Below are 16,181 nucleotides of genomic sequence, written 5' to 3'. Positions count from 1 at the left end.
TGTTATTTAAAAAATAATAACTTTTGTTATTTAAATAATAGAATACATATTTTTATAACATTTTTTATAAATATATATTTTTACAGACACTTAAACATCAATATTAAAAATCTTTTATCAAAATCTTACTGACCCATCATCACTCACTTTGAATTGCAATTATTTCTTTCAAGAATGATGGTAATGATTCCATTATTGAAAGAGGGATCCAAAAATCAAGGGTAATTAAAAAGCCGTAAAGGAAAAGGGTCAAAGATGCCATCAACTTTGCGCTGTACTAATTTGCAATCCTGCTGTTTGTCAAACGTGGCTGCTGGGTACATTGAGATTTGTAGCTTTGTTTTTTGCACACTTTTTTAAGTCCAAATAAAAAAGAAGTACACATGGCCCACATATAGACAGAGACATAAATAAATAAATAAATAAATATTATGATAATGTAGGTAGATGATGTGAAAGAAGAGGTCCCAACAAGAGAGTTTGTTGTGCACCAGGTGGACGGTGTAAATGTAAAAGTGTAACTCTCTTTACCTACACAACTACACCTATAGCTACACCGACCGACCCTTTTTCTTTTTCTTTTTTTTTCAATGCGGAAATATTCCATTAAAAACTGAAATGGAGTTATTAAAAACTGAAATTGAGTTGCAACAAAGCAGAAGCACCAACAGACAAGCTTTAGCTAGAGTCCAGATGGATAAGGTGTTGACCATCGGAGGAGCACAACTCTTCCAAACTTAGTTTGTTCCATTACATCTAGCATAAGCAAAAATTCAATCATTCATTTTAGTTGTACAGTCAACAACCTACCCAAAATCACAGATTAAGAAGTTGCACAATTGTCGTGTGCCGGAATTGGCCTCTCAATTAAAGTTTGAAACTAACATTTACATCTTAATTAATTTTGAGATTACTCTTTCTTCTATTAAATTTTTGACATATATGTGAAGTGACATTTGAAGGTTTGCTCACGTCCATTATTGTAATCATTTTAAGCTTAAAAACACATTTCGTTTTCTTGTAGGCTCAGGTCCAGCGACAACGGATAAAGTGTCATTATGATCATGTTACTCATGCCCCGATAGAAGATGCCAACTTAAGTCACCCCTACCCATTTTTTATTCATTAAAAAAAGTATTCCTCTTTTTTATCGTTTGTTTGTTCAATTTAATGAAAAAAAAAAAAAAAGGATTAGCAGAATGTAAAAAAAAAAAAAAATGATTAGATTTTATTTGCTAAGCATTACATTATTATCATATACTTATGAAATAAGAGCTACATCTCTTTACATACTTGTCAGTTATCTGGATCCGAGAAAATCCTAATTATATTTTTTTATACTCTAAAAGAATTAATTAAAATTGAAACTCTTACAATTACTTATATATAGTTTAAATTGATTTACAATGTGCTAATATGAAATAGAGCACACATTCACACAACAAACTCATAGCGTCTAATCCATACAATTCATATCACACCATTAATAGGATAGATACTATCAGGAGAGCTCTGAGCTACCAAGAAGTGAAGGTGGGAAAGCAAGTTTTCCTATCTAAAAAAACCGAAAATTATTGTATACTCCGAAACAGTATTCTAATCTCATGCTAGTGTTACAAGATGTTTTGTCAAGTGCTGACATGGGTTTGAATTCTTGAGGCCATGTTTAGTTGTATTGTTTAAACAACAATTTTTATTGTTTAAATAACACAAAATATATTTTCATAACACTTTATTTATACATATTTTCACCGTCCTTAAACGATATTACTATAATAACATAATCAAACAAAACGAGTCTCCTGTTTAATTAGTGTTAAGCGTAGGAACTGGGAATGCCACCAAATTGACTTGTCTATATTTGCTATTTAACTCTTAATACAAGTAAAGTTGACACTGCAAACAAAAAACAAACAGTACATTGATAGAGGACAGGTATTCTTCAATAATTACTTCACCCAATTTTTTTAAAGATCATCTGGAAAATACATAACTCTTACCAAAAAAAAAAGAGAAAAAGATTACAAAACTCAATCCACATGGTTTTAAAGTCGCGTCTTGTGGTTTTCTCCTACCAAATTTTCTTTTAACAAAAGCAACTTTACATTAATTTGTGTATTCCTCTTGTGAGCTACTTTTCTCAGTTTCTGGAAGCAACATTTTCACATTTTGAAAGTAGAAACCTTTCCAGAAAATAAGGAAAACAATCAAAAGTACAGGCAACAAGGAAAACAAATCTAACACCACCAAACAGCAAGAACAACAAGAAGAAAAGAAGACAAACCCAACATAATGATAAACTGCCTTTTCATTTTCACCTTCATAATAATTGCTCTCCCATTTCTTTTGCTTATAGTAGCTTTGCAATCTGTACACTGCAGAGCTTGTTGCATGATCTTCATGACACCAACCATGAATTCCATACATTCTTTAAGCCCAAGCTACAAAAATCCAACTTGGGTCTTCTTCTTTTTCAGCTTAATCTCTCTCTCACTCTCTGATCCAAGGATATCACAGTCAGGCCCATTCTGTGGCACGGTCAAGACTCCACCACTCACCAACTTCATCCCCACCTTTGTGAAAGAAATGGAGAGCCTATCTCAGCTTGTCAACACCAACCACTGGGGCACAAACTTTGTCAACTCCACACCTCCCATGTATGGCTTAGCTCAATGCTTCCAAGACCTTTCTCACACAGACTGTCTTCTTTGCTATGCTGCAAGCCGTACAAAGCTCCCTCGATGCCTTCCTTCCATCTCAGCTCGCATTTACCTTGATGGGTGCTTTTTGCGCTATGATAACTACAGCTTTTACCAAGAAGCTACTAACCCTTTGATTGACACTGTGAACTGTAGCTCCAAATATGGCGTGGAGGTTGATGAAGTTTCCAAGGTTGAGTTTGTAAAGAATGTTGGGGTTTTGATTGAAAATGTGACAAAAGCTGCTGTGGGAAACAAAGGGTTTGCAGTGGCTGAAGTGAAGGGTGTGTATGCCTTGGCGCAGTGTTGGAAGACTGTTGGGAGTGATGGGTGCAGAGAGTGCTTGGAGAAGGCTGGGAAGGCAGTGATCAGTGAGTGCTTGCCAAGGAGGGAAGGGAGAGGATTGAATGCAGGGTGTTATTTGAGGTATTCCACTGAGAAGTTTTACTATGATAATGGAGAAGCACAAAATGGTCATGGTAATTAAGTTTCTTGCTTCTTCTTCTTCTTCTTCTTTTTTTTTTTTTTTGAAATTCATGATTTTGCTGGACTTTGTGGGGTAAGTTGGAATGAAATTGAATCAAAGGTTCATTTTTTATTTCCGGTGGTGGCATTTTTAATTTCATAACCTTTCTATTTGATTTGTGGGAATGGAAAAGAATGAGAAGACAATGTTTAGAATCTGATTATTCTAGGTTTTTTTGGTTGTGTATATATGCAATTTAATTGAACTGGCATGAATAGCTAAGGTATGATCATTTGAGTGGAGATAATGAATACAAAGAAAAGGGGGCAAATTCAAAGATTTTGTTTTCTATTATTTTCCATCAATTTTTCTCAGCTTGCAAACAGAAACTAAAGGCTTTTTTTTTTTTTTGTCTATTGAGTATTCGTCCTTTATTTTTCTCTCTCTTTTGTTCCATTATGGCAGTTGCATATTGGAGTAAAAGTCACTCTGTTTAATGGTGGGTTTGTCTTTGAGTATCTCTCTGTTCATTTCATGTATTTTAAAACCCCATTCCATATATGTCAATTTCCATAATGAGTGGTGCTATTTGATGTTCTCTGACCATGTTGATAATGTTGTTTTTCAATTGCTGTCGTTTATGTGTTTTATACTTTTATATTGTCCAGGTTTTTCTCGAACAGGAGCCATTGTAGCCATAGTTTTATCGGCAGTTGCCTTCTTAATGCTCTTTCTGTTTGCTGCATATGCTGGCTATGCAAGGTTATTAAGGATCAAAGAAGGTACAATTCTGAGAAATTGTCATGATCAAGACAAGAATTATAGTGGTTTCTCATGCATTACAATAGCTTTTATGATTTATCATCCAGTAATGTTCTAATTCATTAATCTTGTCTTGCACTTCAGAGCGCAATAATATAGGCCAAATCTCAACTAGTATTGATAGGGCTAGTTTGAATTTCAAATATGAGACTCTTGAGAAGGCAACAGACTACTTTAATCCTTCAAGAAAAATAGGCCAAGGAGGAGCTGGTTCTGTATACAAGGGAACTCTTCCAAATGGGAAAATTATTGCTGTTAAGAGATTGATTTTCAATACCAGGCAATGGGTAGATGATTTTTTCAATGAAGTAAATTTAATCAGTGGAATTCAACACAAGAATCTTGTGAAGCTTTTGGGTTGCAGTATTGAAGGCCCTGAGAGCCTCTTGGTTTATGAGTATGTACCAAACAGGAGCCTCGATCAGTTCATTTTTGGTAATTCTATTTTCTTTATACCTCTTTGGTTTGCTGTAAGAAGTAGAGTTTTAGCTCAAAAACTTTATTAGTAAAGCTTTTGCAACATAGATCTTCAACTGAAAAGTTGTTTAGCATTTTGCACGTTTAGCAAATTACAGTGAATAGTGCTTTAAAGTTCTGAATTTATAAAATATAGTGAACTGTAGTGTTTTTTCCGTAAAAGTTTCAATTTTCAGCTTTTCCCCTCTTAAATCTCTTGTTGGTGTGTTATCATTTTTTGCTTAAAGAGCTTTGTAACTCTAATAGCTATGTAAGGCTCTGCTTAATGCAGAGCCATGGTATCTCTTTATTCATGCAAATGATGATCCACATTTGAAACAAATTACTGAATTGGTTTAGGACATGAATATGCTTGTTACATTGCTGAATTGTAGATAAGTCATTCCTGAATGAGTAACATATATCTTTGCAACTGAAAACATACAAGCTGAGAAATGCAGGGAAAAGAAAAGGTAAAACTACCATTTCAAAATGGTGATGATCTCTATATCCTTTGCAGACAAGAACAAAGTTCAGATTCTAAATTGGAGGCAACGATTTGATATCATTGTTGGGACAGCTGAGGGGCTTGCATATCTTCATGGAGGTGCCAAAGTAAGAATAATTCACAGGGATATAAAAAGCAGCAATGTTCTTCTGGATGAGAATCTCACCCCAAAGATTGCCGACTTTGGCCTTGTTCGATGTTTTGCTGCTGATCAAAGTCATCTTAGTACTGGAATTGCTGGTACACTGTAAGTAAATTTTGTAAAAGTTCTATTTCACTTCCTTCATATAGGATCATGTTTTTATACTGACATATACCAGTACTTCAATCATTACATGATTTAGTAATGTAAAACTGAAAATCTATTATATTAGGATAAATTCATTGTCTTCATGTTTATTTTAATTGTATGTCTCTATGTAATCTGATAAAGTAAGAATTATGAGAAAATAAGTCTTTTTTTAATGTGTAAAATATGGTGGCCTGCACTGTCCAGTTCCATTATATTTTTCATTGCAGTTCATGTCAACCTGCTAGATTTCCATCGTTTTAACCCATTATAACTGTTATTTGGAATCCCAATTTATAGTTCCTTAAGTGTTTCAATTCTTTCCCTTTCTCATTAAAAGTGCATGTCTTTTTAACAGAGGTTACATGGCTCCTGAGTATCTTGTTCGAGGACAACTTACAGAGAAAGCAGATGTTTTTAGTTTTGGAGTACTGGTACTTGAGATTGTATGTGGTAGGAGGAATAATTCTTTCATTGAGGACTCAAGTTCCCTTCTACAAACAGTAAGACTCAGAATCCATGTATTTCAAATAGTGCTATAGGATACAAGAACCATACTAGCTTTTAAGCTCTTTTTGTTTATGTGTTATGTTTCATTTTTTACCTCAGGTATGGAAACTCTACAAAACAAATAAATTGGTTGAAGCTGTTGACCCTTGCCTGAGAGATAAATTTCCTGGAAAAGAGGCATCAGATGTGCTTCAAATTGGGCTTTTGTGCACACAAGCTTCAGTTGCTTTAAGACCATCCATGGAGGAAGTAGTTCAGATGTTAACTAGTAAAGATTGTGAGATTCCTATACCAAAACAACCTCCTTTTCTGAGTACCAATGCGCTTGGGTCAGACAGCTCCCTTAAGTCCTATAGCATGGACAGCGTAGTGTTAAACGCAGCAAGAAAGCTGGAAGCGTCCTATACTTCCACAGAGTCCTCTAGTAGGGACAGTTCAGATGTGATTTCAAGATTAGAGTTCTTTCAGAAGTAGATTCAGAGTAAAATTCTAATAATCCCGAGACTGATTAATATTCAATCCTCAAATTGACATTTGTAGGTTAGGAGGAAATTATACAACGAAGCACACATCTGCGCAATCAATAATTATTTTATGGGTCTGATATATGCATTTTTATCATGTGGATCCTACACGACTATAGGAGAGAGATGCATATATCAGATGTTTGAGATACATACCCCAAAGCAACAAAATTAAAGGCACTTCAAAGTTGGACAGAAGTAGCAGATTCAAAAGTTAGGAGGCGGTAAAGGTATAAATTATGGCCAGCTCAGAACTTCATTAGCAGATTTACACCAAGTCATGTTCAGATTCATTCTTTCTTTTCCTTTTCTTTTTTTTTTTAATATTTATAAATATTTTTGTATGCAATGAGGAAGTCCTGGACATTTGATAACGTGTTTTTCTGTTCTGGCCTTCTTCCAGCACATGAATACTTCCATAAATATTAAAAGTTGATCAAGTAGGGTGGTAGTTTCTTGTAACCCATTTCCTTGTGTCGGCTTGTTTTTGTAACTTAACTAAAACGGCAAAATCTTCAACTTTCTCTTTTCTTCTATTGGTTAAATCTTCTTATCATTTTGATGAAATGGGTAAGTAGTCATCATCAAAATTATAATTCTATTGTCAAAGCTAATGCGGTTGATGGTCATGTTAAGGCCCTTTCACAATTAAATTGTGCAGCATACAGGAGGTAGTTCTCAATAAATGTCTGATGTAAACCATTCAGGGATATGTCAATAGCAATGCCAATGGCTTTGGATGATTATAGTTTTTAAACTGCCACATGGTCATACATGTCGACAAGCTGCTTAATAAGTTTCTGCCAAGTATATTATCCTTGTCTATTATGGTTGGGACCATTACCTAGTATTCGAGGCTGAAACTTATTTATAGGCCCCAAGTTAGAAATTGAACAATAAAAGAAAGAACATAGAAAATCAAAAGAAAAAATTAACTCCCAAGTTCACATCAATGAGATGGTTACCTAATTGTTACCCCACGATATGCTAAACTTCAACTATCTAGGCATAGCTTGTGAGATGCTAAATGAACAGTAAGAGAACCATCTGTCCAAATGATTCCAAACATTTTAGTCTAGCAAACCTTCTTAGTATTCTATGAAACACAAAGCTAAGGGTAAAAAAAAGAAAAAGAAAAAAGGAATGCTAGGATTTGCAATGGAGAAATTATGTCTGCCATTTTTAAGGTCTGGACTTTAAACATAGGCTTGCTTGGTGTAAGAACGTGATATCTATTAAAAATAGAATTCTTTGTTCTTTGGAGGCGCCTGCTTTTGTTTTTGAGCTATTTGTTTGCCTCTTCTTTTTTTTTTTTTTTTGGGTGAGAAGGATCTATTTTAAGTTTGTTGTTAGTGGCGAGTGTTTTGTGTTAGCTACTGCTATTTTATGTACCAACGATTGGTTTTTGCAAACTTATGCGATTTGTAGAAATATGTAGTATAATTATTTTATAAGAATATAATGTAAACTTGGTAAATTAAATTGTGCATATGTTATTTAGAAGTATCTTATATTTTTATAAGTTTTTATGTAATTAAGCATTTAATGTATTTACATTCAACAACACACACAGATATATATATATATATATATATATATAAAATCCAAATTATATAGATATAGATTATGACTGATGAATGATTGATTAAGTTATAACTGCCTGAAGGACTTTTTTTTTTTAGGCCGATTGGAAGACTCCTCATGGGCCTCATCCTTTTCTCCTCCTCACAATTGGGCAGTACAAATCTACAAAAATCACACGGACTGAGGCACATATTCCCTACATTTAGTAGGGCTATACCTAGACAAAATAACAACACTTTGGGCCTCTAGGAAATCCACCCATTTCAACGATTTGATGCTATTGTCACATCTCATACCGCCCTTAATTTATCCAAAACTAAAAGGGACCCCTCATCACATTACATTATTAGGAAAACTGATTACTTTGTGCATATTACGGAACAAACTGAACTGCTAAATGAAACCGCAAGTTCTCACCCAAAAAAAAAAAAAAAAAAAGGGAAATCAAAATAAGAAGATAAGTGGAATCAGATAAAACAGCCTACTCATCTTCCACCACGACACTAATTTCACCTTTCTCGAGCATATCATAGAATTCCTTGGTCCTCCTCTGGAGTTTCCAATGATGCATTTTCCAAAGGAAAGAAGCCATGAGGCTAAGACCTATCCCATAGCAAATCTCCTTAATCACACTTGGACCCTGATATGCAGACTGTGCCATGTTATGAGAAGCCATGTCTACCCTGCAAAATCCACAGGATGAACACGGACTAGATGTTAAAATGTTGGAACAATTATATTATTAAGTAATTTTGGGATATAAAGTGATAGTTTATCACGATGTAATATCAAATATATATATATATATATATATATAGTTTATCATGATGTTAGAACAAACCGTCATAAATTTGAACTTTATCTATGCTATCTATACTTTCTATCTACTTATTACACTACTCACCCCACTCATTGAAGAGAGTCTAAGCTCACACATGGACAAAGAATCTATGCCTACATGTTGAATTGAAATGTTAAAATCATGGTTAATTATTCAAATTCAAGCTTTTGGGACCAGTTTATTGTGAGGAAAAAATTATAAAAATATCTCAAAACATCAAATTTATTTGGCTAACAAACAATTCTATTATGACCTGTTTGGATGGAGGGGGAAGGAGGGGGAGTGAAGGGAAATAGAGTAAAATTGGCTAAAAATAAGCTAATTTTATATTAAATCTACTTTACTCCCCCTCCCTCCCCTTCAATCCAAACGGACCATTAGTTTCCTAATTTTCCAATTTGCACCTTCCATCAATTCACATCTTCACGTGCATGTAAACAAAGACTTGCTAGAAACGCAACATATTTTTGTGGTTTTTTCCCCCGATAAAACACGAAACCCTATTAAGGTTTTGAATGTAACATTTAACTCTTGTAGTGTTGGTTTATTTGTAAAACGTTAAAGTTTTGAATGTAACTGAAGTTGATTGTTATATTTAAAATTCATAAGATTCCTGTTTTAGGTTTAGTGAGAAACCACATGTAGGGTTTTGTGTACTTTTTCTTTTTTTTTTTTTTTTTTTTTGGAAAATTTTTATTTATTTATTTATTGGTTTTAAATCTTTTACTCTCCACTAAATTAATATCTGCCTTGGATATCCAAGCCACAAACAGCCCTTTGTATTGATGTGTTTTCATCATAGAAATTATAAACCATATACATTAGACCAGAGGCCATCATGATTGTCAAATAATTTATCTATCTCATCAGTAATCCCCTCCTCTGCATGAAACCCAATCTTACCATAATTCTGCTTTTACTTAAGAAATCACAATTTCAAATCTCTAAAATAGTTTCTTTTTAGTCTCACAATTGCAAAAGCAAACAAGCATGCACCCCAAGTTTCAGTGTTCAAAATCAATCAAAGAAACATAACTGATTATTTAAGGGACTACGTACCTCTGATTGTCACTGTAGAGAGCAAGAGAAAGAACCATGAATAGAGTTCAGGAAAATGAGAGAAAAGAAGGCGGTAAAATATAAATTCAGTGACGATTACTTTGGACCATTGATTAAATTTTTTAGAGATTTTGGTGCACTAGATTAATAAAATTGGCGGAGGGTAGTGCACAGGTGTAGCAATAAATACCAAAAAAAGTTTATGGACACATGTTTGAAAAATAAATAAATAAATATATATATATATATATTTCTTGTGGGAGGGAGTAACCCAAGGAGAGAAGGACATGGTGAATGGGTTGCTCGAGAAGTCAGATGGGCCCTGCTCTTCATTGGTCTGGGCCAGTCTAGGTGAGGTAGCCAAACACCAGGAACCAAGTAGGGAATGGCTCGCCCAAGGAGCCCTAGGAGCACGCCCTCCTTGAGAGATCGGGGTCCAGCTTTAGAGCCCCTAAGGCAATTGTCAATGAAGGAAGTAAAGCAGAGCAAGTGAAGGCAGGAGATATTATCAAGCACCCATCACCTCCACATTCAATACTCCTTGCCAAACAGTGGCGGAGTCAGAATTTCAATTCAGAGGGGGCAATATTTAAAGACTATTTTTACAAAGGCAAAAATAAAAACAATTGTATGAGAATTCGTTTAGAACTTGATTTGGACTCATTATTATACTCAGGATTTTCCATAATTTCAATTAAGTACAAATATATATTTCATATCGAAACAAAAATAACCAATTTATAGTTACAAACAATTAAAGTAAGAGATTAATCTAATTACATAAAATTTAGATATCTAATTTGATTCCTAAAAATTTAGATACCTAATGTTGTATACACGTCTATTGCTTTGATTGCTTTTAAATAATATCTACAATTCAATTTTTTTGTTCTTTATTCTTCAAAGTATTTAAATTTGGGTTTGTAGTAGAAACCTAGACCTAGAGTTTAAAATTGAAATGTCTGAGAGAGGGAGGAGAGAGAAGATAGTGGAGGTTAGGGTTTGAAACTAAAGTACAAGGACATTAGTTAGTTTTTTTTTTTTTTTTAATAATTATTTTGTATAAAATATTAAAATATAAGACCTACCATCAATTGAAAATTTATGAAATAAAAAAGAAAAGAAAGTTGGGATAAACGTTCCAAGAATGGTAGTGACATGCTTGAATCTGGGACTTGATAAAAGTTTATTTTTAAAACCAAAATGATGTAGTATGTTTTAACAGTGGCGTCAATCCTTCAATCACTGGGTAACCTTTTTAGCTTTTCTTTTTCGGTAACAGAGCTATTTTAGGGACTGCATTTTGTTTTTTTCTTTATATCAGAGGGGGCAAACAGGTTAAGCATTTAATAGAGTGTTTGCTCACTTCTGCAGGATGTTACTATAAACTTATTTTGGGTGGAGTCAGAGGGGGCAAGTGCCCCCCGACCCCCCCTGACTCCGCCCCTGTTGCCAAACCATCCTGCCGCATTAAATGGAAAATGATCCTTTCTAAGTATTTGCACAGTTTTCACACTCTGCTCCACCACTACCAGCAAGGCAGTGATAGAACAAGTATCCAAAGCCAAATTTAAAGGACATCCAAGTTGAGGGACAGGATGTAATTCCTTCTACTATATATAGGGAGAGGCAAGTCCCCCATGAAAAGGGGCTGAGAAAAAGATACATGAAGAGCTCCTACAAAAAGAAAGAGTGAGAGAAAGTGAATAGTAATTCTTGAATATCTATACTAAAATTCGGACTTATAGGACGGACCGAGGAGGACTTTAATATACAAAAATCATCCCCTGGCTTTGTCTTTCAGTGTATCATTTATCTTCATTGTCCTTCCATATAAGCTTGGGCCGATGACTTTGACATCCATCTCTTCCAAATTAGTTGTATTGGCCCACTCAATCAGCCGGCCCATCAACTCTTTGGGTTGGGCCTATTGTTTGGAGATTTTGCCCCTTTCATATATATATATATATATACACACACACACCCTAGAAAAGTTAGGCTTAGAAAAGATATAAAATATAATATTTTTTAGATTTTTTTCTAAGAAAAGATATTTTTTTCCTCCTATAATTTCTACCTTAATAAAAGTCTCAATTTGATTACAATAAAAATTCTTCATCTAATCCTTTTATTATTAATTTTTAGATAACACTACTCTTTTTATTCTTTTCAACTTTTTAAGAGTGCAAATCAAATAAAACAAAACTTTTATAATAAATAAAAACAAATATAAATGTACAAAGCAGAATTTTTTTTTTTAAGATTTAAAAAAAATAGATTTTTTTTTGTTCTTATCTTTTCTCCAATAATTTTTAAGTAAATAAAAATATTAGTTTGATTACAATTTAAATTCTTCATCTAATCATTTTATTATTAATTTTTAGATAACACCACTATTTTTATTCTTATCAATTTTTTGGGCATGCAAATCAAATAAGATTGATTTTTTTCTTTTTTTTCTTTTTTTTTGATTTGTACGTACGTTGATATCAATTTGGAATTACACGGAGAACTTTATATCACAAACAAAAACTTCTTCTTTGTTGTTTTAATAATCCGCATAAGAAAACTTAGATTAGATAAGCAGTTCAATTATTACTTAAATTCTATAATTTTTTAAAATATTCTAAATAATGCAATTCATAATTTCATATGATATTATTTATTGAAGTATTCTTAATTGATTGTGTAGAATTTATTGAGGTTAATTTGGATTTGAGATCTTTAATTATTATTATTATTATTATTATTATTAATGCGTATGTTATGTGATTAAGCATGGCGATTTTGAACAAAAGAAGATGATCAGAGAAAAGAACTAACTTTGTTTATTTTTAGCATGGTATTGCACTAAACAAACCAACTATTGTGGGACTAACAATGATGAAAACTATATCTATAGCATTAGAAAAAATAAGAGTAAATTTTATTATATAGCTTATTTTATATCTAATTAAAAAACAGAAATAAATCCAACGCTCAAATGAAGAAAAAATTGATTATATATCTATCTTAAAAAAAAAAAAAAATTGACATACCAACATACATAAATACTGTTTTTTTTTTTTTCCCCTTTTGTAATCAAACTAAAATGGCCTCCAATACGATGTTGACTACTTTGCATTATACTATTAAGTAAGAAGACCACTTAGCATTCTAACCTGCTCCTCAAGTACACTTAATATAATTTCTTGCATTTTGACATTTACAACTTATATTTTCAAGGAGATAAAAAATTCAACCACATTAAAATTGGATTACAAGAAATAATAAAAAATATTTCTCTATATAATAATAACATTATTATTTAGGTAATTAATATTTTTATAATATTTCCTACTTGTAATTTTTACAAAATTTATAAATAAATAATAATAATAAATCGTGTAGCGCAGGGTCAACATCTAGTAGCCGAGGGTGTTTGGTTTGTGTTTTCAAACAACTATTTTCAGTTTTTAAACAACATGACATGTATTTCTATACACTTTTTCACCTACACGTATTTTCACAAATATTTTCAAATAATAATTTTTAATTTTTAAACACATGTATCAAAGGGGCACAAATCTCCCAAGCCTAAGTAGACAGTAGACCCCCATAAAAAAAGGTAGACTGTAGACCCGTAGAGGACGTGTTTAATTCGGACAAAAGTAGGACTGTGGTGGACCGAGGGCCCTAGTTTTTGCTTGTCGCTAGACTAGGAAGGGCCTAGTGCGCTTTAATTTATAGTCTTATTAAAACATTTTGCGTTTCGGCCCGGTTTGGGTTTCAAAAAAAGGTTTGGTTAATGTGTGCCCTAAAGACACAAATTAAGCTTTCTATTTTTGAAAATGTTTTCTTGAAAATTGAAAAAGCTGTCATTATTTTTTCAACTCTCGAGAAAATTTTTTCCAAAAATAAAAATTAATGTGTGTCCTAAGGGCACACATTAGTAAAATCCTTCAAAAAAATCGAATGGATATATAATTTAAAAAAAAAAAAAAAAAAAAAAAAAAAAAAAAAAAAAAAAAANAATGCCAATGGCTTTGGATGATTATAGTTTTTAAACTGCCACATGGTCATACATGTCGACAGGCTGCTTAATAAGTTTCTGCCAAGTATATTATCCTTGTCTATTATGGTTGGGACCATTACCTAGTATTCGAGGCTGAAACTTATTTATAGGCCCCAAGTTACAAATTGAACAATAAAAGAAAGAACATAGAAAATCAAAAGAAAAAATTAACTCCAAGTTCACATCAATGAGATGGTTACCTAACTGTTACCCCACGATATGCTAAACTTCAACTACCTAGGCATAGCTTGTGAGATGATAAATGAACAGTAAGAGAACCATCTGTCCAAATGATTCCAAACATTTTAGTCTAGCAAACCTTCTTAGTATTCTATGAAACACAAAGCTAAGGGTTAAAAAAAGAAAAAGAAAAAAGGAATGCTAGGATTTGTAATGGAGAAATTATGTCTGCCATTTTTAAGGTCTGGACTTTAAACATAGGCTTGCTTGGTGTAAGAACGTGATATCTATTAAAAATAGAATTCTTTGTTCTTTGGAGGCGCCTGCTTTTGTTTTTGAGCTATTTGTTTGCCTCTTTTTTTTTTTCTTTTTTCTTTTTTTTGGGGTGAGAAGGATCTATTTTAAGTTTGTTGTTAGTGGCGAGTGTTTTGTGTTAGCTACTGCTATGTTTATGTACCAACGATTGGTTTTTGCAAACTTATGCGATTTGTAGAAATATGTAGTATAATTATTTTATAAGAATATAATGTAAACTTGGTAAATTAAATTGTGCATATGTTATTTAGAAGTATCTTATATTTTTATAAGTTTTTATGTAATTAAGCATTTAATGTATTTACATTCAACAACACACACAGATATATATATATATATATATATATATAAAATCCAAATTATATAGATATAGATTATGACTGATGAATGATTGATTAAGTTATAACTGCCTGAAGGACTTTTTTTTTTTTTAGGCCGATTGGAAGACTCCTCATGGGCGTCATCCTTTTCTCCTCCTCACAATTTGGCAGTACAAATCTACAAAAATCACACGGACTGAGGCACATATTCCCTACATTTAGTAGGGCTATACCTAGACAAAATAACAACACTTTGGGCCTCTGTCCAATCCACCCATTTCAACGATTTGATGCTATTGTCACATCTCATACCGCCCTTAATTTATCCAAAACTAAAAGGGACCCCTCATCACATTACATTATTAGGAAAACTGATTACTTTGTGCATATTACAGAACAAACTGAACTGCTAAATGAAACCGCAAGTTCTCACCCAAAAAAAAAAAAAAAAAGGGAAATCAAAATAAGAAGATAAGTGGAATCAGATAAAAACAACAAAGTATGTTACAGCCTACTCATCTTCCACCACGACACTAATTTCACCTTTCTCGAGCATATCATAGAATTCCTTGGTCCTCCTCTGGAGTTTCCAATGATGCATTTTCCAAAGGAAAGCAGCCATGAGGCTAAGACCTATCCCATAGCAAATCTCCTTAATCACACTTGGACCCTGATATGCAGACTGTGCTATGTTATGAGAAGCCATGTCTACCCTGCAAAATCCACAGGATGAACACGGACTGGATGTTAAAATGTTGGAACAATTATATTATTAAGTAATTTTGGGATATAAAGTGATAGTTTATCATGATGTAATATCAAATATATATATATATATATATATAGTTTATCATGATGTTAGAACAAACCATCATAAATTTGAACTTTATCTATGCTATCTATACTTTCTATCTACTTATTACGCTACTCACCCCACTCATTGAAGAGAGTCTAAGCTCACACATGGACAAAGAATCTATGCCTACATGTTGAATTGAAATGTTAAAATCATGGTTAATTATTCAAATTCAAGCTTTTGGGACTAGTTTATTGTGAGGAAAAAATTATAAAAATATCTCAAAACATCAAATTTATTTGGCTAACAAACAATTCTATTATGACCTATTTGGATGGAGGGAGAAGGAGGGGGAGTGAAGGGAAGTAGAGTAAAATTGACTAAAAATAAGCTAATTTTATATTAAATCTACTTTACTCCCCCTCCCTCCCCTTCAATCCAAACGGACCATTAGTTTTCTAATTTTCCAATTTGCACCTTCCATCAATTCACATCTTCACGTGCATGTAAACAAAGACTTGCTAGATACGCAACACATTTTTGTGGTTTTTTCCCCCAATAAAACACGAAACCCTATTAAGGTTTTGAATGTAACATTTAACTCTTGTAGTGTTGTTTTATTTGTAAAACATTAAAGTTTTGAATGTAACAGAGGTTGATTGTTACATTTAAAATTCATAAGATTCCTGTTTCAGGTTCAGTGAGAAACCACATGTAGGGTTTTGTGTACTTCTTCTTTTTTTTTTTTTTTTTTTTTG

The 16,181-nt window shown here is 32.8% G+C and overlaps 3 protein-coding genes across 3 annotated transcripts; 1 reads left to right on the top strand and 2 right to left on the bottom strand.

Moving 5' to 3' along the window:
- Window positions 1-2,005: 2,005 nt before the first annotated feature.
- LOC136071086 (cysteine-rich receptor-like protein kinase 42) lies at window positions 2,006-6,810 on the top strand. Its single transcript, XM_065781943.1, has 6 exons — window positions 2,006-3,178; window positions 3,834-3,947; window positions 4,072-4,422; window positions 4,964-5,198; window positions 5,599-5,743; window positions 5,850-6,810. The coding sequence occupies exons 1-6, from the start codon at window positions 2,293-2,295 to the stop codon at window positions 6,222-6,224; spliced, it is 2,106 nt and encodes a 701-aa protein (XP_065638015.1). The 5' UTR covers window positions 2,006-2,292; the 3' UTR covers window positions 6,225-6,810.
- A 1,529-nt stretch (window positions 6,811-8,339) lies between these two features.
- On the bottom strand, window positions 8,340-8,534 carry LOC136071082 (putative cytochrome c oxidase subunit 5C-4). The gene has a single exon (XM_065781935.1). It carries the CDS (start codon window positions 8,532-8,534, stop codon window positions 8,340-8,342), a length of 195 nt encoding a protein of 64 aa, XP_065638007.1.
- Window positions 8,535-15,138: 6,604 nt separating this feature from the next.
- LOC136071081 (putative cytochrome c oxidase subunit 5C-4) lies at window positions 15,139-15,341 on the bottom strand. The gene has a single exon (XM_065781934.1). The coding sequence runs from the start codon at window positions 15,331-15,333 to the stop codon at window positions 15,139-15,141; it is 195 nt and encodes a 64-aa protein (XP_065638006.1). The 5' UTR covers window positions 15,334-15,341.
- Between the last annotated feature and the right edge of the window lie 840 nt (window positions 15,342-16,181).

The sequence above is a fragment of the Quercus suber genome, unplaced genomic scaffold, assembly GCF_002906115.3.
Source record: "Quercus suber isolate HL8 unplaced genomic scaffold, Cork oak 2.0 scaffold_284, whole genome shotgun sequence".
Classification (NCBI taxonomy): Eukaryota; Viridiplantae; Streptophyta; class Magnoliopsida; order Fagales; family Fagaceae; genus Quercus; species Quercus suber.
Note: the sequence above shows the minus strand (reverse complement) of the source record. Positions and strands in the feature narration are given on the sequence as shown.